General features: G+C 46.2%; 1 protein-coding gene across 1 annotated transcript in view; it reads left to right on the top strand.

Annotated features, from left to right (window-relative positions):
* The window catches only part of FARP2 (FERM, ARH/RhoGEF and pleckstrin domain protein 2), an 818,436-nt gene that overhangs the window by 144,962 nt on the left and 658,858 nt on the right, over positions 1-14,616 (top strand). The window contains exon 3 of the mRNA XM_033957823.1: positions 12,207-12,311. Within this exon, the coding sequence (XP_033813714.1) occupies positions 12,207-12,311 (105 nt within the window). The remainder of the gene's footprint in view (positions 1-12,206; positions 12,312-14,616) is intronic.

The following is a 14,616-nucleotide window of genomic DNA, read 5'->3' as shown; positions in this document are numbered from 1 at the left end:
AAAAATTAACATTCATAGAAGTGAGCATTGAGGACTTTCGCAGGCAGATAGAAAAACTAAAAACTGACAAATCCCCGGGTCTGGATGGCATACATCCAAGGGTTCTGAAGGAATTAAAGGAGGAGATAGCGGAACTACTGCAGCAAATTTGCAACTTATCCCTAAAAACAGGCGAGATCCCGGAGGATTGGAAGATAGCCAACGTTACGCCCATCTTTAAAAAGGGATCAAGAGGTGATCCGGGAAACTACAGGCCAGTGAGCCTGACTTCAGTTCCTGGGAAAATGGCAGAAGCACTGATAAAAGAAAGCATTGATCAACATTTTGAAAAGCACGAACTTCTGATAGCCAGCCAGCATGGTTTCTGCAAGGGACGATCATGCCAAACATTGCATTTCTTCGAAGGGATTAACAAACAGATGGACAAAGGAGACCCAATTGACATCATATATCTAGATTTCCAAAAAGCCTTTGACAAGGTGCCCCATGAACGTCTACTCCGGAAACTAAAGAACCATGGGGTGGAAGGAGACGTACATAGATGGATCAGAAACTGGTTGGAGGGTAGAAAACAAAGGGTAGGAGTGAAGGGCCACTACTCCGACTGGAGGAGGGTCACGAGTGGTGTCCCGCAGGGCTCAGTGCTTGGGCCGCTACTATTTAATATCTTTATAAATGATCTAGAAACAGGGACGAAGTGCGAGATAATAAAATTTGCGGACGACACTAAACTATTTAATGGAGCTCGGACTACAGAGGAATGTGAAGAATTTCAAAGGGACTTGAACAAACTAGAAGAGTGGGCGACGAGATGGCAGATGAAGTTCAACGTTGAGAAATGTAAGGTATTACATGTGGGGAGCAGAAACTCGAGGTACAACTATACAATGGGAGAGATATTATTGAATAAGAGTACCCAGGAAAGGGACTTGGGGGTATTGGTGGACATGACAATGAAGCCGACGGCACAGTGTGCAGCGGCTGCTAAGAGAGCGAATAGAATGCTTGGTATAATCAAAAAAGGTATTACAGCCAGAACGAAAGAGGTTATCCTGCCGTTGTATCGGGCAATGGTGCGCCCGCATTTGGAGTACTGCGTCCAATATTGGTCGCCGTACCTTAAGAAGGATATGGCGTTAGTCGAGGGGGTTCAGAGGAGAGCGACGCGTCTGATAAAAGGGATGGAAAACCTGTCATATGCTGAGAGATTGGAGAAGCTGGGTCTCTTTTCCCTGGAGAAGAGGAGACTTAGAGGGGATATGATAGACTTACAGGATCATGAAGGGCATAGAGAGAGTAGAGAGGGACAGATTCTTCAAACTTTCGAATAATAAAAGAACAAGAGGGCACTCGGAAAAGTTGATAGGAGACAGATTCAAAACAAATACTAGGAAGTTCTTTTTTACCCAACGTGTGGTGGACACCTGGAATGCACTTCCAGAGGATGTGATTGGGCAGAGTACGGTACTGGGGTTCAAGAAAGGATTGGACAAATTCCTACTGGAAAAGAGGATAGAGGGGTATAGATAGAAGATTACTGCACAGGTCTTGGACCTGCTGGGCCACCGCGTGAGCAGACTGCTGGGCACGATGGACCTCGGGTCTGACTCAGCAGAGGCATTTCTTATGTTCTTTGTATTTTTATTACTCTTTTGTGAACCGCATTGAACTACCTGGTTATGCGATCTAGAAATTGGTTTATTATATTGTATACTCCATACACTTCATAGTGCCCAAAAAAGGCACTGAAGTCTGGAAACCTATTCTGGACCTCAAGTCTGTAAATGCATCCCTCAAAGTACCATGCTTCCACATGGAGATGGTCTGGTCAGTAATTGCAGCAGTGGATCCAGGGGAATTCCTGCCCCCCCCAGCCCAATGAAGATTTCTGAGATTTCATGTCCTGCAAAGATATTTCCAGTTTGTGGTTCTGCCCTTTGGGTTGGCAACAGCTCAGCGCACCTTTACCAAGGTGATGGTTTCAGCTCACCCTCGCAGGATGGGAATACAGGTTCACCCATATTTGGATAATTGGATGATTGGATGATCAGAGCTCCCTCAAATTCAGTAGGAGAGCAAGCTGTGTGACAAGTGTAAATCTCCTATAGGACTTGGGCTGGATAGTCAACTCTAAAAAGAGTCATCTAAAATAGAGAATGACACGGTGGCTGATAACCCGCCAAAACGGAGGGAAAAAAAAGTGGTTGCCATGGATACGGGGACAAGGCCATTCACTGCCCCGTGGAACGGTGAATGGTCTTGTCTCCACAGTTAAAGGAGGGAAAGCGCGCAGTCCAGCAGCCTCCTACCTCCTTCCTAACGATCGCCACCTTCCGATCGCTGCCGTCCATCCGGGCATCTCCCTCCATGCCTTCTCCTTACCTTCATGGCAATTTTTAATTTTCTTTCTACAAGCAGCCGGAGCCTTGAAGTTGCACGTGGCTTCTGGAAAGTTCTCCTCTGATGCAACCGGACACAGGAAGTTGCATCAGAGGAGAAGCTTCCAGCAAACACATGCGACTTCAAGGCTCCAACTGCTTGTAGAAAGAAAATTAAAAATCGCCATGAAGGTAAGGGGAAGACAGGGAGGGGGCTGCTCGGTTAGCGGGATGGAGGGGGCTGCTGGACCATGCAAAGGGTGCTGAAGGGGGATGGAGAGGAACAGACGCTGAATGGAATGGGGAAGAGAGAGGGGAGAAGATGCTGAAGGGAAATGGGAAAGAGAGAGAGTAGGGAGAGGACGCTGGAAGGGAAGAAGACAGAGATGCCAGACTATGAGGGGAGTAGAGGGAAGAAGATGGGTACCAGATCAATGGGGGATGGAAGGGAGAGGCACAGTAACACAGAGCATATGGAAAATGCAGAGAGAAAACAGTCAGTGGATGGAAGGAATTGAATGAGAAGAAGATGAGGAAGGCAGAAACCAGACAAAACAGGTTGAAAAAAAATTTCTATTTCTTTTCTTTTTTTTGCTTTGGGATAAAGTAGTATATTAGTTGTGTTAATAAACATTTATAAACAAAGCCCTGCCAGCTGAACATTTCTTTCTCCAGTTCAGCAGCCAGAACTTTGATTTATAAAATGACAATTGTACAGAATATTGTTTCTTTTTATACATTAATAAAATAAGTTCAGTATAAAATTATTCGTGGCTTGTGTGGATGGGATCAGATGGTTTGCGGGGATGGGACGGGGACCGAGCTCGCGGGGATGAGTTCAGGGGGCCGGGGTGGAGACAGGGACAAATTTTTCCCCCATGTCATTCTCTAATCTAGAACCAACCCAAAACTTGGAGTATTTGGGAGTCTGCTTCAACAAAATGAAGGCCGCGTCTTTCTTCCCGAGCCAAGCAAAAGAAGCCAAGGAAGCAGATTTGTTAGCAATGCAGGATCCCACTGCTTGCCATTATTTTCAGGTCCTGGGCTTAATGGCAGCTACCCTGGAATTGGTTCCCTGAGTGAGAGCGCATATGCATCCCCTACAAGATTCCCTCCAAATGCAACTTCCCGGGATAGAAGAATCGAGGAACAGATTGTGCTGGTGGCTCCGAGTAGACTCTTTATCAAGGAGTCTACTCAGAACCACCAGCATGGGTGATCCTCACAAACGATGCTAGCCTCTTAGGCTGGGGGGCCCATTGTAGCAGGCATCCAGTGCAGGGCCGATGGTCTCTCCAACAGAAAATGGTCCATAAATGGTCTGGAACTGCGAGTCATGTAGCTAGCATTAAGGGCATTGGAAAAAGATCTGGAAGTTGGAGTTTTCTTGAACAATGCCACAGCGATAGCATATGTGAACAGACATGGAGGCACCAAGAGTGCTCCATATGTCTGCAGGACAGATATTGTTAAGGTGGCTAGAAGCTCATCTTCAGGTGTTCTCCATAGCCCATTTAACAGGAGTTGAAAATGTACAGGCCGACTTTTTCAGTTGACACACTTAGACCTGTAAGAATGGTCCCTTTCCCAAAGAGCATTCAACCTCATTGTGTAATACTGGGGAAGTCTGGTGATGTACTTGGCTTCAGCCAAAAACATGAAGGTGGATCATTTCTACAGCCAAAGATATGAATCAGGAAGCACAGGGTTGGATGTGTTAGTTCAACACTGACTGCCAGGGAGGCTACTTTGTGTTTCCACTGAGGCCCGTGGTGGGCTGGGTCATTTGCGGAATTGCGCCTCACTTGGGATCCTAGTATCCCCAGATTTGTCTCGCCAGCCATGGTATGTGGCAGTGGCTCTAATAAGTCTCCAATGGGTTAGTTGCCTGAAGCTACCGGTGCATTTGGGGCTACTCAGTCAGGATCCAATTCACATGGAGTACCCAGATTGCTTTGGTCTTACAGCATGGTTATTGAGCACTCAGCCTTAGTACGCAAAGGATATTTGTAGGTAGTCATTTCTACTCTTCTGTGACTTAAAAAGCCTTTTGCTGTTGAGGCCTATGCTAAGGCCTGGAGGGTTTTTCAGCTCTGGTGTGTCAAGGATAATATGGAGTCCTTCATGGCTCCAATTCTGGTGATTATCGCATTTCTTCAGGCTGGACTAGCCAAAGGCCTGGCAAGTAGCATCTCTCAAAATACAGATGACAGGCGTCTCATGCTTTTGAGCTTGAGTGGGAAAGGTCTTGCTGGCATTTCATCCAGATGTGACCAGATTTTTGAAGGGGACACTCGGATTGTGGACTCCGTTATGCCAGACCTTTCTGACATGGAATCTTAACATTGTCCTGAAAGGACATATGAGCCCCTTCAAGAGGTGAGCCTTCTGGATCTCATGTTGAAGACAGTGTTTCTGGTAGCAGCAGTCTCAGTGAGAAGGGTCTCAGAATTACAGGCACTCTTATGCAGAGAACCATATTTCAGGATCACAGAATTGTCCTCCACACGGTGTCACGACATCTGGTCCGACCATTTCACTTATTATTTTAAGCTAATCTGGTCGCACCGAAAATCTAAAACACGTCCGATGATAAAAAAAGAACATCAAACAAGAGGTTATATTAATCCAGAAGAATACTGGTCACAATACGAACTGCAGACAGTAATAGAGGAAGGAGTAGATTTCTGGGACCACTGGATGACAACCAGCACATCCATTCTAGATAAAATTGCCCCTATACATAAAAGCAAAAGCAATGCAAACAAATACAACAAATGGTTCGACGTCGAACTACTAAAAACGAAACAACTAGCTAGGCGACTAGAAAGAATTTGGAATAAAACAGGAGAATTGGCAGACCGCAACAAATGGAGAGCCTACATAAAAACCTACAAACAACTGATAAAAGACAAACGCAAAGCGTTCTACTCTACCAAAATCAACCTATCCTGCAATGGTTCACAAGGAATCAATACAAAAGAGTTGTTCAACATAATCACAAATCTATCTGACACCACCCGCCACATCACACCTGTGCACAACACGAAGTTACCCTCTGCGAAAGACCTAGCCCTATATTTTGATTCCAAAATTAAAAACCTAAGAAATAACTGTGTAAGAAATAACGATGTAACAATCATCCCTAGCAATTACCAAATAGCTAACTCGCATGACAATGAAATACCAACAGACATGATCTGGAGCTCCTTTCAAGATTTAGAATGGAATAACTACACCAAACTATACAACAAATACTCTAAATCTCATTGCGTTCTAGATATGTGCCCCCCGGAGATTATGAAAGCGGTACCATTAGAATTTAAACTATCATTGCTACACTACTTAGCCCGCAACCTAAAAAATGGGACTTTCCTCACTAACAACGGTCACATAATAATAACCCCTATCCCAAAAAATAGAAAAGAATCTTCAGCGCTAATAACCAACTACAGACCTATAGCATCTATCCCATTCATTGTAAAAATCATGGAGGGATTAGTTCACACCCAATTGATGGAATATCTTAATCAGTTCTCTCTCCTGCATGAAACTCAATCCGGTTTTAGACCCCTATTCAGTACGGAGACAGTAATCACTCTATCTTAGACTATTTGTGCCTATTATTTAGCAAGGACCTCAATGCCCTGATCATGCAATTCGACATGAGCTCTGCATTTGATCTGGTAGACCATGGGAAAATGCTGCAATGCCTAGACGCCATTGGTATCAGGGATGAAGTTTTGTGGTTTCCTTACATCCCGTTCCTACCAGGTACGCTTCAACAACGATCACTCCGATACCTGGAGCAACTCATCCGGAGTGCCACAAGGGTTACCGCTTTCCCCATTGCTTTTCAATGTCTACATGTCCTCATTAGGTGTGAGACTAACCCAACTGGGGATAAAATTATTCAGCTCCGCAGATGATTTTACGATCATCATTCCATTCGCTAACTCTATCTCGGAAACCATTCCCAAGGCATCCGATGCCATAAATGAGATGGAACAATGGATGACAGATTTCAAGCTCAAACTTAACCCAGAAAAAAACAAAATTCTTTGTTGCCTCTCCTCACCCGCTTGACAATAAAACCCCACTATGTATCAATAAACTTAACTACCATATCCAGCCCACCATGAAGATATTAGGTGTTACTCTAGATCAATGCCTAACTATGAAGGACCAGGTGGACTCCCTATTCAGAAAGGGTTTTCTTTTACTCTCTGGAAACTCAGATCCATTAAATCATACTTCGATATGTCAGCATTCAGAATCCTAGTGTAATCCCTCGTGCTGAGTCAACTTGACTACTGCAACATTGCCTATTTAGCAGTCTCCCAAAAGAATATGAGATGTCTTCAAATAATGCAAAATGCTGCGGTCAGACTTATCTTCGGGCTGAAGAAATTTGATCACGTGACACCTTATTACCGGCAGTTGCACTGGCTGCCAACGGAAGCACGAGTAAGGTTTAAATTCACCTGCCTCTGCTTCAAAGTACTATATGGACTTGCCCCCAAGTACATAATGGACCTTTTCTCATTTTCCAACAACAAACGCAAGAGAAACACACACTCAAAATTTATTTCCCCTCCAGTTAGAGGTTGCAAACTGAATAAACACCACGAACACCTTCTCTCTCACCAAGCAGCCTTATGGGGTAAAGACCTAGATCAACTGCTTTCGCCCACTATCTACGGGGAATTTAGGAACCGCTTAAAAACATACCTGTTCCTGAAATACCTAAACAATTGACCCGCTCTCCCCTCTCTCTCCTCAATAACGGTTCCCCCGACCTCCTATCCTTTTCCTCTCTCCCCTCCTAAGCCCGCATGGAATTTCACGGTACTGTGATACATATAAACTGTTATCTTTATCATATCGTAATTTTTCGCTGTATTTTCTGAAATGTGCGGCCTATTCCAAACAGATCCTCTCGGACATTACTTACCAAACTGTATATCTTATACTCTTGCTCAGCAAATTGTATTTCTATATTCTTGCTTTCTTAAAGTCTCTTCTCTCTGTATTTCCTCTGACTATCTGCATATTGTAATTCGCTGAATGTCCAGCTCTCTTGACTGTAAACCACCTAGAAGTCGCAAGATTGTGGCGGTATAGAAGAATAAAGTTATTATTATTATTATTATTCTTTTCTATCGAAGGTTGTTTCAGCATGTCACATCAACCAAGAGGTCAGTCTACCCACCTTTCAGGCTACAGGTTTGGCCAAGCAAGATAAGACATTGCAGAAACCTGTTCAGAGAGTTTTACTCTACTATTTAGAACAGACCAATGTTTTTTGTCTTTCTGATTGTCTTTTTGTTCTAATCAGCCATTCAAAACAAGGCAAACCAGCTTCCAAGGCATCCATTGCCAGATGAATTCGTATGACAATTTAGTTGACATACATTACCTGTGAGAAACATCTGCCTATTACTCTCAAAGCTCATTTGACTAGAAGTGCGACGGCTCCTGGGCGACCAGGGCAGTGTTGCCCGAAGAGATCTGTAGAGCAGCTAGTTAGCAGTGTTCTCCCCAGAAATTTTTTCCAGCCGGGTGGCATGAAAAAGTAGCCGGGTGGGGCGGGATGAGGAAATTTGGTGGTGAGGAAAATTAACCCCCTCTTTTACTAAGGTGTGCTAGCATTTTTAGCACGTGCAAACCCCTGTGCTACGTGGGAAAACTAACGCCAGCTCAATGCTGGCATTAGCATCTAGTGCGCGTGGCAATTCCTCCGCGCGCTAAGCACACGCTAAAACCACTATCGTAACTTAGTAAAAGGAGCCCTAAATGTGTACTATTTTTATTAGTTCATTATTATTATTTTCCAATGCTCAATATGACTTCCTTTTTTAAGGTTTGACACTTGTGTCAGAATATTTTTACTAAATTTAAGAAGTATTTGCCCTCTTTCAAATGGTATAGAGGTTAAAAAAGGGAAAGGCGTTAATGAAGTCATTAGGTTCAATCTAGCCATTTATTTCTGCATGAATTTAAACAACTAAAAGAAAAGATAAATATAGCCCAGTCATACAAGAAATGGCTCTACAGCAGGGGTGCCCACACTTTTTGGGCTTGCGAGCTACTTTTAAAATGACCAAGTCAAAATGATCTACCAACAATAAAATTTTTAGAAAAACACAAAGCACACTGTACGCAGAGAAAATGTTAATTATCATTTATATTCCGTGGGTTTTCAAAGAGGTCAAGGCAGACGATTCTATACAATGTCACCTCAGGAACAACTATACAAAAATAGACAAATATACCCCCTCCCTTTTTACTAAATCGCAATAGCGGTTTTTAGAGCAGGGAGATGCACTGAATGCCCTGCGCTGCTCTCGATGCTCATAGGCTCCCTGCGCTAAAAACCGCTATTGCGGTTTAGTATAAGGGGGCCATAGTGCAAAATATAGATAGCAGATATAAATTCTCAAAACAGACACATTTTGATCACTAAACTGAAAATAAAATCATTTTCCTACCTTTTTGTCTGGTGATTTCATGAGTCTCTGTTTGCACTTCCTTCTTCTGACTATAAATCCAATATTTTTTTCTTTCTGCCCCTCCCCCTTTCTTTCTGTCTCTCTCCCCCTGCCCCCCCAAGCCATCACGCCAATTTCTCCACTTCCCTGATTCTTTCCCTACCCCCTAAGCCACCATGCTGATTTCTCCCTGCTTCCACGAGCCAGGCCAGGAATGTACAAGCGCCGGACTCACAAGACTTCACCTCTGATGTCAATTCTAACATCAGAGAAGAAGTTCCAGGCCAGCCAGGCAGCGATTGGCTGGCCCAGAACTTCCTCTCTGATGTCAGAATTGACGTCGGAGGTGAAGTCTTGTGAGTCCGGCGCTTGTACACGCCTGGCCTGGCTCAGGGAGGCAGGAAGAAAAAGATTGCCAAGGCAACGTGATCGACTCACATTGCCTTTGCGATCTACTGGTCGATCGCGCTCGACCATTTGGGCACCCCTGCTGTTATAGTATCCTGTTCTGACCTGAGGAAAGGGGTTTAGTCCCCAAAAAACTGCATTATTTCCATTTCCTATTTATAAACTTTAATCAATAGATACAATACTACTTGATTCTACGTAAAGCAACAAAAAATTTTTTTTCTACCTTTTGTCGTTTCTGCTTTAATCATCTTGTCTTCACTCTTCTTTCTAGCCAGCATCTGTCCGCTCTGTCTTCCATGCAGCATCAGCCCCTTCCATCCACTGTCTGCCCTCTCCCCGTTCCATATGGCATCTTCCCTCTTTTTATGCTCCTTCAATAAACTGTCTATCCTGTGCCCCTTCTCTTCTCCTTTGTACATGATTGATTTCTGCTCTGCCACCTCTCCATTTTTCTCTCTCTTTCACCACCCCGTCCCCTATGCTCTGGCATCTCTCTCTTCTCCTTTCTTTCCTTCACACCCCACAGTCTGGTATCTTCCCTTCCCTGATTCTCTGGCATCTCACTCCTTTCCTTTTCTTCCATCTCTCCCTCCCCCTCCATGCTCTGACATCTCCACCTTCCTTTTCCCCTTCCTTTTCCCTTGGTCTGGCATACTTTCCTTCTTCCCTCCATGCCCTGGCATCTCTTCCTCCCTCCCTTCCCTCCAATCCCTGGCATTTTGTTTCATTCCCTCCCTCATCTTCTTTCTCCCTCTAGTTGGGTGCAGCAAGTCTCTCCCCCCTCTGCTCCCTTTCCTCCTTCTGTCACCCAAGGCCTGGCGTCATGAACTTCTTCAGGCAGCAGCATTCACAATTCACTGCTGTTGCCAGCTTTGGGCCTTCTTCTCTGTCAGGTTCTGCCTTCATGGAAACAGAAGTAGGCAGGACCCGGCAGAGAGGAAGGCCTGAAGCTGGCAACAGCAGTGAATTGTAAATGCTGTTGCTAGCCAAAGAAGTTCATGACACCAGGCCGAGCACCCAGGGCAGACTGCTACTCTCCCCCCCCCCCCCCACGACCCTCCTATCTCTCCCTCCCTCCCATCATGAGACTCTAAACAGCACTACTCTACTCTAAGCAGGCTGCTTCAGGGCTTTCTCTTGCCATGATTCCCTCTGGCACGTCACTGATGGGGGAAGGAGGTAAAGGAGGGTCGGATCAGGTTGGGGGGGCGCCCGGGATGATGATGAGGCTGCTGCTTCCAGCGAATCCAGCAAGGGTAAGGCCCCAAAGCACAGCACTGGCCCCCCCTGACCATTTTGGGCCCTAGGTCTGTGCCTACTGGGCCTATCCTTTAATCCAGCCCTGCTTCCCCCCATATGCCCTGACATCTCTCTCTTCCACTCCATGGTATGGTATCTTCTTTCCCTTCCTCCCATGGTCTTTGCATCTCTTTCCTCCTTTTCCTGATCTTCCTTCTCCCTCCTTCCTTCTCTCTCCCCAATTGGGTGCAGCAGCATTTCTCTTCCCCCTCCCCCCATTGGGTACAGCAGCATGACTCTTCCCCCTCCCCCTATTGGGTACAGCAGAAGCACCAGCATTTCTCTTCCCCCTCCCCCTCTAATTGGGTACAGCAGCTTTTCTCCTCCCATTCACCCCCCCTACCCCCGTCTCACACACCCGGCAGATTCGCTACAGACAAAGGCAAGTTGCAAGTTTCCCTTCGTCGCTGACATATCTCCCAAAGGTCAGCGACAGAGGGAAGCTTACAACTTGCTGCTCTTGCTTACTTCGGGCCTTTCTCGTTGCCGGGTCCTGCCTTCGCGGAAACAGAAAGTAGGCAGGACCCAGCAGCGAGAAATGCCTGAAGTAAGCAAGAGCAAGTAAGCTTCCCTCTGTGGCTGGCCTATCTCCCGCATGCTCCGGTGCTCTAATGGTCCGTGCCGGCTTCTCTTCCCTACCCCCCCCCCCCCGATGTAACTTCTGGTTTCGGAGGGAAGCCGGGTTCCAGTTGCTTGCTGGGTTTTGTTTTAAGTCTGGCGGGAGTCTTTCGGCGGCTCTTCATGCTGCGCGTTAAGCGGTGGTGGCAACAGGATTCGGCAGATGACAGCTGGGCGGGCATCTAAATTTGCTGGGCGGAGCGCCCGGCTGAAAAGCGTTGGGGAGAACACTGTAGTTAGTCTACTCTCCATATCTTTACAACATTCTACAGAATGGACATGGCAGCTTGGGAGAATGCCACTTTTGGATCCTTGGTTTTACGGGCAGGCTGATCAGTCCCACCTTAAGCATCTGCCACTGCTTTGGTACATCAATTAGAGTACAGACTCCTATGAATTTGCTACAGAATGGATAATTTTGGAGTCTCTACGGCCCGCCCTGTGAGTTTTCCATGTACCTGCTTACTACCTAGGGCAAATCTACAGTCTGGAACTGGAGTGTTTTCTCCTGTCATTTGAATGAACATGTAATTATACTGTATATGGCTAATAAAGCAATGTTTGTTGAGTTCCCCATCGCGCGCTTTTGACCTGTCACCCCCTAAACATATGATTCTTTCCCCAGATACTTCTTATTCTTGACCAAAAAGGGAAGCAGTGAGGTCTGAGTCTTAGTAGTGGATATGGGAACTTCTTTATTGTATCAAGATAGTATTCCAAACAAAAATCCTATAAAAAGCTACAGCTTGAGTGTGAAGAGAGTGAAGAATATTAGCATCCACAAGTAGCCAACTTGGGTCCCAGATGTACTAATGCTGTTTAACCTTTTTACAATGACCCTACAACTCATGAGTTAAGTGATTTAAAAGTCTTTCTTATTAGGAAAAAGATGCCTTTACAAATTGAAGTACTGTTCTTCCTTTTGTGTTCATGCCATTTCCCTTATGAATTTATTGGCTTTAGCCTGATAACTTAAAAATAACACATGTGTTTTACTTTTATTTTCTAGACAAAATGTTATGGCCATGTGTTGCTGACTGAAGTATACAAGCGTTTAAATTTGATCGAGACGGACTACTTTGGGGTTGAATTCCAGAGCAACCAATTGCAGTGGGTATGTTGATACTACTACCTGATAGCTGAAGTTGTGTTGCCAATGATCCTTGTGGTTTTATTTTCTTCTGTGATCTTTTAACCTTTTGTCCCCTCTTGGGTTTAAACACAGCTTGAATATTTAAGGTTTATTTGTTTACTATATTATATTATTTACTGTATTCTGTTTTAACTGCCAAAGTTGGATCTCATGTTTGGAGAGTATATTTCTAGTGTATCTGATTATCCCAGGACAAGCAGGCAGCATATTCTCTACATGTGGGTGACATCATCTATGGAGTCCCCTAGCGGACGTTCTCGCAAACAGACTTGCTTGAAGATCTTCAAGTTTGTGAGTGTACCGCGCATGCGTGAGTGCCCCTCCCGCCCGATCTAGGGTATGCGTCTACTCAGTGTGGCCTCAGTTCTATGTTTTCCGCGGAGCCAGAAGCACTGCTCCCTTCCTTCGTTCAATCTCATTGTCCCTCTTTGCACCACGGCTTATTTGTTTTATTTTGGACGAGTTGTTGTGCTCGCTCTTTATTTTGCTTTCCGTGTCTTTTTGACCGGGTTGACCGGTCTTGCTTTGGCCGCCTGGGCTCGCAGGGCCACGGTCATCTTTTGTCTTATGTCCTGGCCTCGTTTCGGGTTTAAGAACTGTACTAGGTGCAACCAGGTGATCTCCATCACCTACCCCCATCGTTGGTATGTGGAGTGCCTGGGCGCGGAGTATCGCGCTGAATCGTGCCCGCGTTGTGCGATTTTACAACCGCGGGTTCTTCGTCGGAGTGTGGCCAAGATTCTCCAACTCTTTGGCCCGATGGATCCAGCGGGACAGACCTCGAACTCGACCTTAGCACCGTCTCGAAGGCTTCAGCCTCGGCTCCTCCTGCTACACCAGCCTCGGGTAAGTCTCCTCTTCCCTCCTCAGGTGTGCCGGCAAAGAAGCCTACCTCGGAGTCTCATGTGAGTGCCGCCTCATCGGCCTCGTCGAGATCTCATATAAAGCATGCCTCCTCATGTAGGGAATACTCTTCCTCGAGGTCGCCCCCGAAGGAGCGCACTGCTGCACCTCCGACCCAACCTCCCTTGGTCTCGGTGCCTATGTTCGAGGACATGCTTAAGGCTATCCTTACTACACAGCTTTCCCCGGTTGTGAGCCAACTTCTCCCGACCTCGACGCCACTGACCTCGGTCTCGACCCAGTCCCAGTCTGACCAGCCTGAGTGTCCTTCTCTCGGGTCTAGGGGCCATGCCCGCAAGACTCGCAGAGTCGCCTCGAGCGATTCTTCGTCCCCTGATTCGGGGCCTGTGACTTTCCGTAGGTCTTTCGTCCTCTACCTTGTCGAGGCTCGCCCCTTCCAAAAAACTGCGGTCTTCTCTGCCCCTTCAGGGCCGGTCTCCGACAACAAAGACCTTGGCTACTGTTATTGACTTGGAATTGGAAGCTGGTTCGCTTTCCCTGACGAAGCTGGTGGGCGCCTCCCAGGGGTCCTCTTCGAGGCCTTTTGGGGAGTTTTCGTTTACTCCATCTTCGCCGAGGCTGCGCAAGCTAGTGCCTCGGACTCCAGGGTTCTCCCCGATACACCTTTCCCAGGGTCATTCCTTGACGCCTCTGCGGCGGTCTAGTCAAGACTCCGAGGCTTGGGCATTCTACTCGAGAGAAATTTCTCCCTCTTTCTCTGCTGCCCCCAGATTGCGATCGGGGTCCCCTCTGGAGGATGTGTCTTCTTCTTCTAGAACCTCCTCCTTTGCTAGTTTCATTTCTGACATGGGTAAGGCCCTGAATCTAGACCTCCAGTCTGAGTCCCGTTATACCCAGGAATACCTGGCGGAGATGGGTGTTTCTCATCCGCCTCGTGAGGTGCTGCGTTTGCCTCTACATCAGGTTCTTCGACAGACATTTCTCTGGAACCTGGAGACACCTTATGCGGTTATGGCCATTCCCTCCAAATTGGAATCCCATTACCGGACGATCCCGGTTAAGGGGTTTGAAAGTTCTCAGCTTTCTCACCCATCATAGTAACATAGTAGATGACGGCAGATAAAGACCCGAATGGTCCATCCAGTCTGCCCAACCTGATTCAATTTAAAAATTTTTTTTTTTTTTTTTTTTTTCTTCTTAGCTATTTCTGGGCGAGAATCCAAAGCTTTACCCGGTACTGTGCTTGGGTTCCAACTGCCGAAATCTCTGTTAAGACTTACTCCAGCCCATCTACACCCTCCCAGCCATTGAAGCCCTCCCCTGCCCATCCTCCTCCAAACGGCCATACACAGACACAGACCGTACAAGTCTGCCCAGTAACTGGCCTAGTTCAATCTTTAAT

Source organism: Geotrypetes seraphini, chromosome 9 (genome assembly GCF_902459505.1).
Source record: "Geotrypetes seraphini chromosome 9, aGeoSer1.1, whole genome shotgun sequence".
Classification (NCBI taxonomy): domain Eukaryota; kingdom Metazoa; phylum Chordata; class Amphibia; order Gymnophiona; family Dermophiidae; genus Geotrypetes; species Geotrypetes seraphini.
Note: the sequence above shows the minus strand (reverse complement) of the source record. Positions and strands in the feature narration are given on the sequence as shown.